The sequence below is a fragment of the Emydura macquarii genome, unplaced genomic scaffold (assembly GCF_026122565.2).
Source record: "Emydura macquarii macquarii isolate MOO-44397 ecotype Brisbane River unplaced genomic scaffold, CSIRO-AGI_Emac_v2 contig_2834, whole genome shotgun sequence".
Taxonomy (NCBI): Eukaryota; Metazoa; Chordata; order Testudines; family Chelidae; genus Emydura; species Emydura macquarii.
The window spans coordinates 3,158,973-3,172,943 of NW_027132971.1; the positions used below are offsets into that span (position 1 = coordinate 3,158,973).

A 13,971-nucleotide genomic window follows, 5' to 3' on the forward strand; every position below is an offset into this window, starting at 1 on the left:
GCCATAACTGACCCAAATAGGAAGCTAGTAGAGTTAGGAGGCAACTATACATTTGTAAATATGTATACATAAACATCTCATGAGGAACCTTTTAAACCTTAAATGCTATTACTTGCAAAGGGGATAAATTTAGCTACAGAACTATTGCTCCAATCCCACAGAGACTTAAACACATGTACAATTACATGTGAGAAGCCCTACTGAAGTGAACAGGGCTAATCACATGTGTAAAGTTAAGTACATGCTTACGTTTTTGCAGGATATTTTAATATTATGGATTGGATTTCAACCACAAAACCAAATTCAAAGTTAAGTTTCAATTATTAATTGTATTTTCGATATATTCAGATTTAAACAAAAAATATCCAAGTTGTATTAAATATTTTTAATTGATTTTAGATTGGACTAAATTGAGGGAACAAAAAAAATTACCTCACAACTTTTGAAAGTGGCTGCTTTCCCATGCGTTCAAATGGTTTCTAAATTCACTGAGTAGCCAAACTTTAAAATGTGACAAATTCCCATTTGTCTTTATTACAGGTGGAGCTCAGAGCACTGCCTATTATTACTCCTGAGGGAATTCTGTACAAAAAAAATTAAAATTCTGCTAAAAAAAAAAAATTAAAATCTGAGCACAATATTTTAAAATTCTGTAAAATTGTTCCAATTTTGTCAATTTGGGGCTGAAATTTTCATGCCAGGTGTCCACCTCAGGCTGAATTTTTTTGGAAAATTTCAGCCACAACAATTCAGTCATTTCCAAAAATAAGACTGGGGAAAAACACATGTTGCCCACGTAAAAGAATTCTGGTAACTTTTTTGTTTTCAAAGCTCTACTGCCTCCCACTTTGGAAAAGTGACTGAAATTTGGCAAGAGGTGAGAGAGGGCTTTGTGTCAGGGATTTACCTGTTCCATCCCTGTGAAAATACACTAAAATGTGGCCAAGTTATAAGTCTGAACAATCTCAGTTCACACTAGCTCAGTAGAGACTTGCTAGAACTTCACAGGTAAATTCCCTGAAGATTTCACCTGCACTGAGCATGCTCCAGCCTGAGTTCCAGTAGGACTTTCCTTGTAATTGCAACTTTTGGATTGCCACTGGAACAGAGGTCATAGAACCTGTCTCTCCTGTGCACTCAATGTCCCATCTACTGGGCCCATGCAGCATGGAAGAGGAAACTGTCCTATTGTTCTAGTGCAGAGGAGACAAGAGCCAGAACCAGAGGAGGGAGGGAAGTAGATTGAGACCAGGACCTTGAGGACGGGGATGAAGCAACCTTAATTTGGCCTCCATGTGCATATGCATTATGATACAGTCTTTAATTATGATCACATTCTATATTTTCCACAAGATCGCTACCTCATTCAGTTCATCAAATGGATGGTGCTCATTTAATGAGCAGCTATTCAATATTTTGCTTTCAATTTATTGTTTAAACGAGTGATCCCATGTCTTTCTTACTTCACACTATTCAACCCTACTCTTAAGACAGAATTATTATCTTCCTCATGGGCTTTCCTATGGCACTCATCATTATACTATCTGAGTATTTCAAAAATATTAATGAATTTATTTTCATAACACTCCTGAGAGATGAGGACGTATGGTTATCCCCATTTTACCGATGGGGAAATGAGGCACAAAGAGATTAAGTTAAAAAGTATCCACTAATTTTGGATGCCTTAGGTGAGATGTCTAGGGATGAGGGACAGAATCCAATTATCTAGGGCAGCATTCAACTGCCTTAACCATGATATCATACTTTCATCTCCTGCAATTCTTTGCCTCACTCGCTACACACCTTCCAACTTCTTCCACAAATGAAGCAGGAATCCTATAGACAACAGACTCCTTCATTATACAACTCTGATTTATCTCCAGAGTAGGTCCATCCTGTTCAGAGACAGGGGTTGTGTGGTCATGTAATTAAAGACTGTATCATAATGTATACACACAAGAGATCCAAATTAAAATTGCACAGGCAACCTGAATTGTGGCATTTCCTAACTTTTGAGTGCTTGAGTTTGCAGCCTCATTTGTTCTTTTAACGTAGTTTGGGAGGCTGTGTAACTAAGATACCGGGGAACTATTTTTCAGAAGTGCCGAGAACCCACAATTCCCACTGACTTCAACAGGAGTCTTGGATATCCAGCACTTCTGAAAATTAGACCCAAGGCTTTTGTGTATGATTTAGTCTCCTCTGTAATAAAATGGAAAAATTAGACTGGAATTCTCTTTTAGGAATGTAACTCAGTTCTTAATCAGCCAAATTAGGGGTTAGACTCAGAACAATTTATTAAACAAATTATAAACTGGAAACAAAGCTGATTGGTATAAATTTCATTTTTCAGCCTCAAGTAGGTTTTATGTCTGAATCTAACTAAAAGGATCATGAACTCACCTTTATAAAAGTGAAAAAATCATCATGTATCTCTATTGTATGTGACTGAAGGGATAATCTATTTTTAAAAAGTCATGGACACTGAATGGACTATGAACAACAAAAAGCAGTCTTAAGTATTAAGACTGACCTCAATGCTTTCGCTCCTCAGCTCACCTAGCATGAGAAACTTTCTAGAAGTGAGACACTCCATGGGAAGGAAGAACTCACTGTCACTTAATAAAAGTAACCACCATGCCTATTGCTTTGCAGGGAAATAAGTGTTAGGTAAAAACTTTTGAAAGCCTATCCTACCATTAAAACTAGTTAATGTGCCAAGAGCCTACCTCAGAGGGATGAAAATTTTTGGCAGTATATCCCTTGCAGGAAAGAGAGACCAAATAAAACCTCTCACAAATCTGGGGCCCTAACACGAATTAAACAACTGTTTTGAAATGAGAAAACAAATATATTTAGTGTCCTCAGTATAAGCCAGCTCCTTGCAAATCTGGTTATTAAATTAGTAAAGGGAGAAAGATCTCATGCAATAAGGAACTGTGGTTGACATACCAGGACTCCTGGCATCTCTCAAGCAGGTAGGAGACTCCATATGAAGCAAAGCCTCCGCAGCTTCAATTGTTTTATCTGTGCAGTGCACATTGCTGCCATGAACTGATGCTTCCACTGCAAAATAATACAAAACACAATCATACAAGTTTATTTATAAGAGAGTTACAGGTACTGCAATACAACCACCTTCCATAATCCATTACACATTTAAATTGTGTTGTACAAGATGAAACCCAAGAGAAATCTTACAGATGTCATTACACCAATGGTCTCATACTAACAACAATAAAACATGTTTTAGGTAGATCAAAGGCAATTACTAACCAATGCCCTGACTTCTGAAACTTCTTAAACTGGATTTTCTTTAATCAGTGAGAATATAGTTCCCGGTAAGTGACTAAGGGATTTCAGGATAGGACTTTGAGATCCGACTTCTGCATTAATTTTAAACCAAAACAAACTGATTTTAAAAAGAATGTTTATAGATTAACAGTTGTCTGGGAAGGAGTTACTATTCAGATGCATTGTCAAACACTGTCCCATTAAAGCCAAGCAGTCACCTAATAATGTTTTCAGTCCATTTGGGCAGAACAAGTACACAACAAATAATTTCGTTTGCATAACAGATATATCTGGTTCCATGTTCTATTACCTGGTCTTAACTATAATTCAGAGTTGGGGGGTTAGCAGCTTTTTACTATGCAGCTTTACTCTCCTAAGTGATAGCTGGGAAGGGAGAAGGAGCAATTGAATATTTCCCTTTCAACTTAAATCTTACAAACACTGAGTTATTAAATAAAAAGTTTTAAAATTAAATCTAGCTATATCATACATTTCAAATTTTAACTTGACATAGGACACAGTTGTTAACATGAGCACAGCAACAGCATTTTTTTTTTAAATAAGCAAACTGAATTTTAAGATTAAAATATCATTACATTCAAGGCCAATTCTCTATTCCTCTTCCTTGGACAAGGTTTTAAAACTGGACACTCCATAAACACCTGTTGCACATCACTGACACTCTGACCAAGGTACTGTGTCTCTCTCCAATTACTTTTTCCATTTATGGAAATCTGCTCAAAGCTAAATCGTTCCTGCAAGGCAGCCAACATCTGAGTAAATCTATCTTTAGAATAAGCAGGGTCACCTATCTCCAGCGTCAGTGAACTAAAAAGGATTCAACTAGTAACTCTCTATTGGAACTTCAAGACACCTATTCAATTACTGAACATTCTGGTGAACATCATGACATAATTTAACTAAAAAGTAGGGAAAATACTCAAACTATGAACTATTACTTCTGGCACAGGAAAAAAAATTGTACACAAAGTCATGTGGTACACAGGGGGGAGGTCTCTTTCTAGCATGGTCTCCAGTTAACTTTACTGAAAGCCAAGGACTGAGAAATTTACCAAACACCTACTTGCCAGAGGACTAAACCTACTTGCCAGAGGACTAAACAGTCCAGAAACTCATATGAGAGGGATATTATCGGCAAGATCCTGAGTCAATGCAGTGCCTTGGTGAGAAACCCAGCTCCCCACCAGCTGGCTACTGACATTTCTACAAAGATATTGACCCTGGATTCCAGTTAGGGGCTTATTTTTTTGGAGTAGTAGGTGCCTGGTAAATTCAATGTTCCGTCCTCTCTCTACAGCAGCTGGAAAGAAGAAAGAGCCCACTCCAGAGCATTCAGATTGCTGTGAGCAATCTCTACCACTGACCCCTACCACCTCAACCCTTGCTTCTGCAAAAAGAAGGAGGAATTCTCCAATACCCTCCCCTTGGCTGCTATTTTTGGATGCTCCAGCCTCTGCTGCTGCTCCTGCTAGCATTTTCCCCAAGCAGCAGCAACTTGAAATGGACATGAATCTGACAGTTTCATTAATGCTGAAGAGCAGCAGTGTAAACTGACCAGTTTTGCACTACTGCTGTGTGTACACACACACACACACACACACACACACACACACACACACACACAAAGCTTCAATTATACAGAAGTTGATAGCTCAGGCCCACTAACTCAACGGGTAAAATTTTCCACCAATCAATCATAAGTAGAAATGCTATTGAGTCAACCAATTATACGATTTCAATTCCACACCAGTCTGGAAAACAAAAACGACAAGTTATATTTTATGCACTATTGTTGTAGCTGTGTTGGTCCAAGGATATTAGTTATATTAGACCCTAAAACGCGTCTAAACAAGATCTCAAAATTATTCTGATATTTTCCCTCATGGTCAGCTGTGAAACTTTCATTTTGTTTTAGTTTGCTTTGTCTTAGGAATTATTTTTTGCAGTATTGCTAGTTAACAATCTATGCCTTTTCAAGTTTTAGTGTTCTATACATAAATGTATTATATGAAGAATACAAAACAATTTTTGATGGTTTTAAGTTCTAAGACTAAGTATCTGCGGTAAACTAATTTATATAACTACTAATTTATTAAAATTGTGCATATATGTATAAATTTCAGATCTGAAATTGTTAATCATTTTCAACAGATGGTAAGCCAAATCCCGCACTGCAGATGACGAGCACTTGGCCTAACACAGATAAGCACAAAAAATAGCTTCAAATCACCTCTGCACTTCCCCAATACTGGGGCTGTCTGGATGCTGTCCAGTTCCAGCTGTATGTTAGAGCACCCTGAAGGCAGACACAAAGTTGCCTCTATGCCACAGAATCAAGCCCAGTGACTTAAGACCAAACACCACATCAATGGGAACTGCTCCATGAATCAAGGGTGTTATATGACCCTTGGACCTAACTGATCATTTCAAATTTAATGAGTATATTTAGGCATGGAAGGATTACATTTTTTTAATCAGTAAATATCCATCAATTTCACTGAACACACACAAACCAAGGAAAAAGTATTTCCCTGGATAATAGCTGAAATTTACAGATAGGCAAAGTTAGAAAAATGCTGCTTTAGAACTTTAATTTAAGGATATTCACTTTGTATATTTTGACATATGATATTGACAATGTGTGTTTTAATGGTTTAATGGTTATAAAGCTTTAATATTTTATACCTCAATTTTATATCTCAATGTCATTAAATAATTACTGTCTGACCCCTCCCATTGTCTGATCATCCCCATAATTTCCCAAAACTGAAAATTTAAATTGATAAAAATATATAAATGCTTAAAAATGTACACTGATCAGTTGAAATTATAAAAAAATAAAAAATGAATCTGCCAACCCTAATTATACTGTCCATTTTTTAAACTTCTCTCATCTACCTCTGCCCACATACTGTATGTGTAAAATTCTGTTAAGTGATTAAGTGAGATAGGAGTCTAAATCCCATTGAAATTTTACCATATAAAAACAACAGCCCCAAAATTATGATGTCCCTACCCTGATGGACAAAAAATAAAACATGTGTTTTTCAATCATGTTGGCTTTTAGATCAGATTAAGCTATTTTAAACTTTCATTAAAACAGAGGCTATCACCTTTAAAGCCACATTAGGTAGCCATCCTCTCCCCTACGCTTCAACACAGACATCTAACACAGCCTCAAAAGTGTTAGCTTGCCTAAAGAGCATTAAGAGGGCTTTTCAAACATACTAAGTTAATATAACTGAATTAACACAACTGTGGTGAGAGAAAAAAAATCACTCTATATGATCATTTTCATTTCTTAATGCCAAATACGTACATTGTGCTTGATCTCTTAGATGCACAGCACAGAACTCAAAGCCCAGAGGGAAGAAAGGTGCTTTTTAGTCCTCCCACTCCCAGGCATTTCTGGGGATCAGTCTCAATTACAGTAATGTGTCTCAATCTCTGCAGCACTGTGTGCTTATGCCTTGCCCCAGGCACAGCCCTCCCATTCCAACCCCATCTTTGGCACAGGCTTGTGAGAGGTCTCAGGAATGCAGCCTTATGGCTTTGTTCCACAATCCCTGGGCTGAAGAAATCCTTCCCTGTCTGGAACTATATCACTCCAGGCCCTTTTACATCTAGGCCAATTTTGTCGAACTCTATTCTGGAAAGCCTTTAATTGCCAAAATGTGGCAAGTTAGTGTGTGTCCGACAGGAAAAGAACGTGGTAAAGCTTTGTGACAGAAAGGGGAACTTGAAAAGATATCCTGGAGATTTAATTGAGAAGATTCATGTTGCCAGCACTGTCATTGCTGCCAAGACAGCAGGTGGGACAAATAAGCCAGTTGGCTGACCTTGAAGACATCAAGAAATGTGGGAGATAAAGAAGAGCAGGCCATTAGATTGCACTCTTCACCACCACCATCTTTTTTATAATCTCACCAGATAAAGGTGGAGAAAGAGGGAAGAAAAAGGGTGCCCTCAACAAAATCCAAAATCAGCCCAAAGTAAGACTCTCACAATGAAAGAAAATCCAGAAGACACTACATAATAAATGCCCTTCGACAATACTAAATGACTCTGGGCTAGCATACTTTTATTACATTAGAAACTCAATTCTCTCTCAACACCTATCATAATACATAAGCATTACATCATACTAAAAATCTCTTTTTTCTTAATTAGAAAAATTCTCTCTTTACATTTTTTAACATACATGCATAGGTACCCGTTCAGTGCAAACATCATGGAAATATTTTTATAACTATACTTACTACTCAGTTGCACATTTAAAAAACCCAATGTAATAAATATCAATTATACTGATTAATCAATTCAACAGCTTCAGACTTAACTCTGACGACTTAAAAAAATCACCTATAAATGAGTTATTACTTGCCCAAAGGAGACAAAATAGTTCACCCAAGTGGAGATAAGTTTTGCAAAACTGGGTAACAGAATCACAGGAAATGACACTTACCTATCTGGAATAGTTAAAAACTAACATGACTCTCACCTTCCATTCTTTAAACCAAGTTTTATCTTACTACATATAACTACTTGATTATCTGGCAACTTTTGGACAGTTTATAAAATGATGGCATCTTCTGAAATGTTGGAGTGGAGAAATTTAATTCCTCTTGAAAAAAATTACGAACAATCCAAATGAAACATGCAAGTAGCTCTTTCTAATCCCTGACCACTATTTGGATTTGTTACAGGCACTAGGAGACTTAACAGACTAACAAAATCAGAAGAGTTTTAATTATTACAAAGAAATAAGTACATCAGTGTTTCTGTTCACTACTACCCAAATGTCTTCTTATTTCATTTCCATTTTTCTAAACAAACAGTATGCACCATAGATTATACAAGGTTCTCAACAACTGTTATAGAACACCAAACTTGGTAATTAAGTCTGACTGCGCTGTACTTCAGAATTACAGAACAGAATACTGGCAACTAATCAAGTTTTAAAACTAAGAGCACTGTTAGAAATAAACTTCACACAAAATGAGCTAAAGCAAACAGAAATAAAGCCTGTATTTTTTTTTAAGCTTGTTTATTAAAAAAAAAAAAAAAATTATGTAACAGATACCTTCCTGTCTTTTTATCTTGATAACTATTATCATCAACATTTCAAGGACAACACTTAACTGCAGCAATTTATTTATAATTTAATACCATGGGGCAACTAGAGCAATACTTTACTGAAGAATTCATTATCCCAAGCATGGAAATTGGACAAATACATGAATGGCAAATGTATTCTAAATGATTTCATAAAAGTCTATAGAAGTACATTTGTTTTATTTTATCTCAGTATTTCACCAAAAAAAGAAGAAAACTGAATGTTAGTACTTAAGTCATAATTTAATTAAATATCTAAACTACATGTATTCATTTAATACTCAAGGACTTTCAGAACAGAATATGCCACTTGTTGAAAGCAATTTTTGACTGCTGGGTGATTCTTGATAGAAATTTGTTCAGAAATCTAAATGGCATCTTATCTGTATAACATTTTGAATTCCACTACTCTGAATTAACTATTGATCACCTGAAAACTACTTCAGGGTGATAATGAAATCACATCAGAAAGACAAGACTCAATAGTACAAACAAGAATAAATGTTCCTAACACTAATGTTTGCACAGATATTAGCAAATTATGAGGCAAACATTGAGAGAAATATTTTGCTCTTATGACCACAAAAAAAAATTTTTTTTTTTAAACTTTAAGATCAGTTTATACCCTCAAAGATCAGGATGCACTTGAGACTTGCCACTTTTGGGGTGCAATGTAAGACTTGTCTTTGCCCAGGCCTTCATGTATAACTATAGATTAGCCGGACATTTTTGCTCCAGGAAACATACATTAAAAGACCTCCTGAACAGAAAAGCCAAAGCACTGAAGATTACAATCCCTTAGGATAAAGAATTGCTTTTCCTAAATCCATTTGACACCATATAGATACTTTAAAATAAGTAGATAAATATGGTGTCTACTTACTATGGTGATTGGCATACTAGCAATGCACAGATACTCATATTGCAGTGGTGGAGATGGTTATCAAGTAGTTAAAGGATAAAGAGACAGATGTTATGCCCACCCCTTCTGCTAAGTAAGGAAGTATCTTGCAAACATCAAGGTCTAGTCTACTCTAAAGAAATTAAATCAGTGAAAGCTCCTAGAACATTTGTAGAACACTTTATGTCCACATACAAAAATACTCCAGACAGTCTACAAAGATCTAACAACTGGTTTAAAAGACTTTTTAGCAGGCTTAATAAAGCCAATCAAAATCAGCTGACTGCTACTGTGGATGCACACAAGCTGAAAGCGCTCAACTAGCCCTTCCACTACTGCGCCAGTGGCCTTGTGAAACCCACCCAGAACGCACTACTTCTGGAAGCTGAGCTAGAATGAGTACCCAACAGACATTGAAAAATAAGCTGTTAAGGACAGTGCTTGTGTAAATGTGGGGCAAAATTTATATTTAGGATGGCTAGTGTGAACACTAACTGTTTATGTTTAAACTAATTCAGTTACAAACAGCTCAATTATCTAGTGAAGACAAGGCCTTAGGGCCACATCCAGCTCACCTTATTCACTTGCATAAGTCCCACTGAAGTCATTTAGACTACTGTACTTGCATAAGGCAAAGATTTAACTTTTAAATTGCATCTTTCTAAATCATCTAATATCACTACCAGCTCTAATATCAAGAACAAAATATAAAAAAACCACTAAATTTAAATACACCACCAGTATTGATCAAGTAAACCCATTCCTACTATTTTTTTGTATTCTCTTGGCATACTTAAGATGTTTCAGACTTCAGCTGTTCCTAGTTTCATGCTTTTTAAATGGAGGGTATTTTTTCACCAGTGAAAACTGTGGTACCCATGCAGTGATTTAAATAAATTTGTGTATTTTTATGTAGAATATTTTAGTTTGCAGGAGGCAAATTCTGTTGGCAGAGGTGAGCTGCTTTTTTTCTGCTTTTTCTTCTTCTAACTCCTACTCCGGAGTCTACTGTCTACAGTCCGCTTTTGACTGGTGCTGCTTTTTATTTATTATAAATCCAAACACAAATATTGCTTTTTTTTAAATCTGAATTTTAATAAGTTATATGAAATAAACAAGCTCAACCGGAAGATACCGGATTTCACCAAAAACACTTTAATATTCCTTTAGTATACTCATAGATGACAGAGCATGTACACATCAAATGCACCCATTGTAGTTGTCTCCCAAAGTAACCAGTAACAATTATTACTAAATAATATTTAAAAAATTCAAATTAATGCTGAACTTGTCAGTGTCTGATTGAACCACACGGTGGTGTCCAATTCAAATTCAGAACTCCAGAGAATTCCTATTTAGAACTCCATCCTGCAACCATCCTCCATCCATTGCCTTCAGTATTAAATACTATGCCTCTACAAACTCTTCAATGTGATTATGGTCCCCCGATCACTCAGCCAGCCTGGGGCAGAACTTTACCCGCAACAGAATTGAGTCCTTAAATTGTAAAGGAAGGACAAATAAGAAATTGTAAAGGAAGGACAACAAAGACAGAAGCATGCCAAACCAACCTAATTTCCTTCTCTGATGGGGTTACTGGCCCAGTGGATGGGGGAGGGGAGAGTAGCAGATGTTATATGTCTTGATTTTAGTTAAAACTTTTGACACAGTCCTATATAACTTCTCATAAGCAAATAAGGAAACAGTGGTCTAGATTATATTAATATGAAGAGGGTGTACAACTTGTTGAAAGATCATACTCAAAGAGTAGTTATCAATGGTTTGCTGTCAAACTGGAAGGCGTATCTAGTGGGGTCCCGTAGGGGTTAGTCCTGGGTCTGGTACCATTCAGCATTTTCATTAATGACTTGGATAATGGAGTGGAGAGTACACTTAGAAAATTTTCAGATGACACCAAACTGGAAGGGGTTGTAAACATTTTTAGAAGACAGGATTAGAATTTAAAACAACCTTACCAAATTGAAGAATTGGTATGAAATCAACAAGACGAAATTCAACGAAGAAGGAAAAATCAAATGCACAACTACACAATGGGGAATAACTGGCTAGTCAGCAGTAGTGCTGGGGTTTATAGTGGATCACGAACTGAGTATGATTCAGGAATGTAATGCAGTTGCGAAAAAGGCTAATATTGTGGGGTGTATTTAAAGGACTGTCATATGCAGAACGCGGGAGGTAATTGTCCAGCTCTATTTAGCTGGAGTACTCTGCCAGTTCTGGGCACCACATGGACAAACTGGACAGTCCAGAGGAGAGCAACAAAAATGATAAATTTAGACAACCTGATCTATGAAGACAGATTTAAAAACTGGGCATGTTTAGTCTTGAGAAAAGACTGAGGGGAACCCGAGAACAGACTTCAAATACAGTAAGGACCGATATAAAGACGACTGTGATCAACTGGTCTCCAGATGCACTGAAGATAGGACAAAAAGCAATGGGCTTAATCTGCAGCAAGGGAGATGTAAGTTAGATATTGGGGAAAACTTTGTAACGGCAAGGTTAGTTAAGCTCTGGAATAAGTTTCATGGGCATTCCACAACCTCCCTTCAATGGAAGTTCTGAAAAACAGGCTGGAGAAACACGTCAGTGATGGTCTCTACATTTACTTGGTCCTGCCACAGTGTAAAGGGCTGAACTTGATTACTTCTTGAGTTCAGTCCAGGCCCATGCTTCTATGATTCTATGCCTGACATCACTGCCCTAATGATGAACTCAACATTAAAACTTTTATACTGTATCCCAGATTTAGTTCATTCTTAAAATGCTAATGAACATGAATTAATCTGTTTTCAACTGTTTCTGAATCCATTTCCAGAGTGTTTTTTGCACTTGTTCCAGAAGGCATGCAACACCTTAAAATGCCTTAATTTTAAAGCAATAATTTGTATAATTTACAGTTTAATCCAAAAAACAGGTCACATTATGTGGATTTATGCATGGCTTTGTATACATTTAACAGCATTCCAGATAGGAGTGAAGTGTCCACTCTCAGTACTCTAACAGTGGATTCTGTCTATACATTAGGGTTTTACAGAAAAGGAGCTGGTTATGGGAATGAAGAAGAGCAATGTTAATACTATGAACATGCAACTACTCAAAGTCTATTTTTATACAAATTTCTAATTAAAAGCACATTACCATATTATAGCTCTTTGTGAAGATAATTCCTTGGGACAGTGGGTCTCAATTTTTACCATTCTGGGACTCTATCTATCCCAGGACACTACCTTCCCCTTGTTTCCCAGATTCTCCATCCCATCTACCTGAGACTCTGTTCTCATTTAGCAACATGGGAAGGGCAGGGTGCTGTATATAACACTGCTGTATATTCATAATGATTTGGAAAAAAAAATAATAATTTCACTCAGGTCCTCTGTCACCCCTATGCAGGTCCAACCACTTTTTCCTCTACTCTCCCCACCTCCGCTCTGAAGATACACATTGAAGCCACCATCCTGTAATGTAAGTAGTGACTAAGTGGATCTTCCCTGGGATATGCTTTAGTTGACTGCAGGCATCATTGTTCAGCTACATGAGAATTCCTCTCTCAATGGTCTAAGGATGCTGCTCCATTACATTCCCAGTCTTTTGGAGAGGGAGTGGGTGCCTACAGAGCTACAAAAACCTGTTTTCTATACAGCTGAGGGTGAATAAAGGCAAGCATACATGAATGCGGTCTCTGGGACGGAAGGCTGTGCCTTGGACTCAAGATTTGTGTCCAAGGAGGTATTCACCACAAGTGCCAACATCCTCCATGGAAAGTGGGAAACAGGATAGCAATGGGAGTAAGGCAATAGTGCTAGGAGAATTTTGATTTACTGTATAAAATCCTTTGATTGAAATGGATGTGCTCCTTTAAATCCACCACTGCAGGTGGGATGGCAAAACCATGCAAGTGGTATTGTATCACAGGGATGTTAATGAGAGGCCTTTCAGTAGGGCTGGACTATTACACAGAGAGGTTAATTTCTGTTAATGTACCTGTAGAAGTGTATTCTGTACGTTTGCCCAACGCTTTCCACTAAGGTCAGTCTGCTGCAGACCACCCTAGCCCCTGCCCTATGGATACCTGCTGAGGGAGTGGCGGGAAGGTAGAGCCTTCCTTCCGGGTAGCTGGGGGGAGGGTGCTGAAGCAGGACTCAGGAGTCCCACGCACGCGAGTGGAATAGCGGAGCCGCCCGCTGCAGCACCATTGACTGCAGCATGGGTGCGTGCACCCCGCGTCGCAGCACCCATGTCTAGCCCAAACCCGGGCCGGGCCCGCTCACCATACCTCCGAGCCAGAGGCAGGCAGCACGTCCTCCGACCCCACGAGGGGACTGCCCGCTTCCCTAGCCTCTGGCCGGGGTGACACTAAACTTCGCCCGCTTCCCCTTGGCCAGACCAGGCAGCCTGGAGATGGCTTCCAGGCAGCAAAGGAGACCCCGCCATGATCGCGGTGACGGTCCCCCGAGCATTCAGCCAGCCCCTTACCCGCGGCAGCACCGCGCACCTACCACCGCCCCCACTTCCGTGTTTACAATCCTCTTCCGTGCAATTCCATGCGCGCAGTGTCAGCGCCACGGGGAACTGCCACTCACCCTCCTGCCCCGCGCGCATTGGCTGGCCGGACCAAG

At 38.2% G+C, this 13,971-nt stretch overlaps 1 protein-coding gene across 9 annotated transcripts in view; it reads right to left on the bottom strand.

Moving 5' to 3' along the window:
* The window catches only part of ELF2 (E74 like ETS transcription factor 2), a 57,733-nt gene that overhangs the window by 22,163 nt on the left and 21,599 nt on the right, over nt 1-13,971 (bottom strand). For 8 of the 9 annotated variants that reach the window (XM_067568026.1, XM_067568024.1, XM_067568025.1 and 5 more), the window contains one exon: nt 2,953-3,066. In XM_067568026.1, the coding sequence (XP_067424127.1) occupies nt 2,953-3,066 (114 nt within the window). Of the gene's footprint in view, nt 1-2,952; nt 3,067-13,828; nt 13,847-13,971 lie in introns of those variants that run through there. The other variant, XM_067568033.1, reaches the window with a different exon arrangement.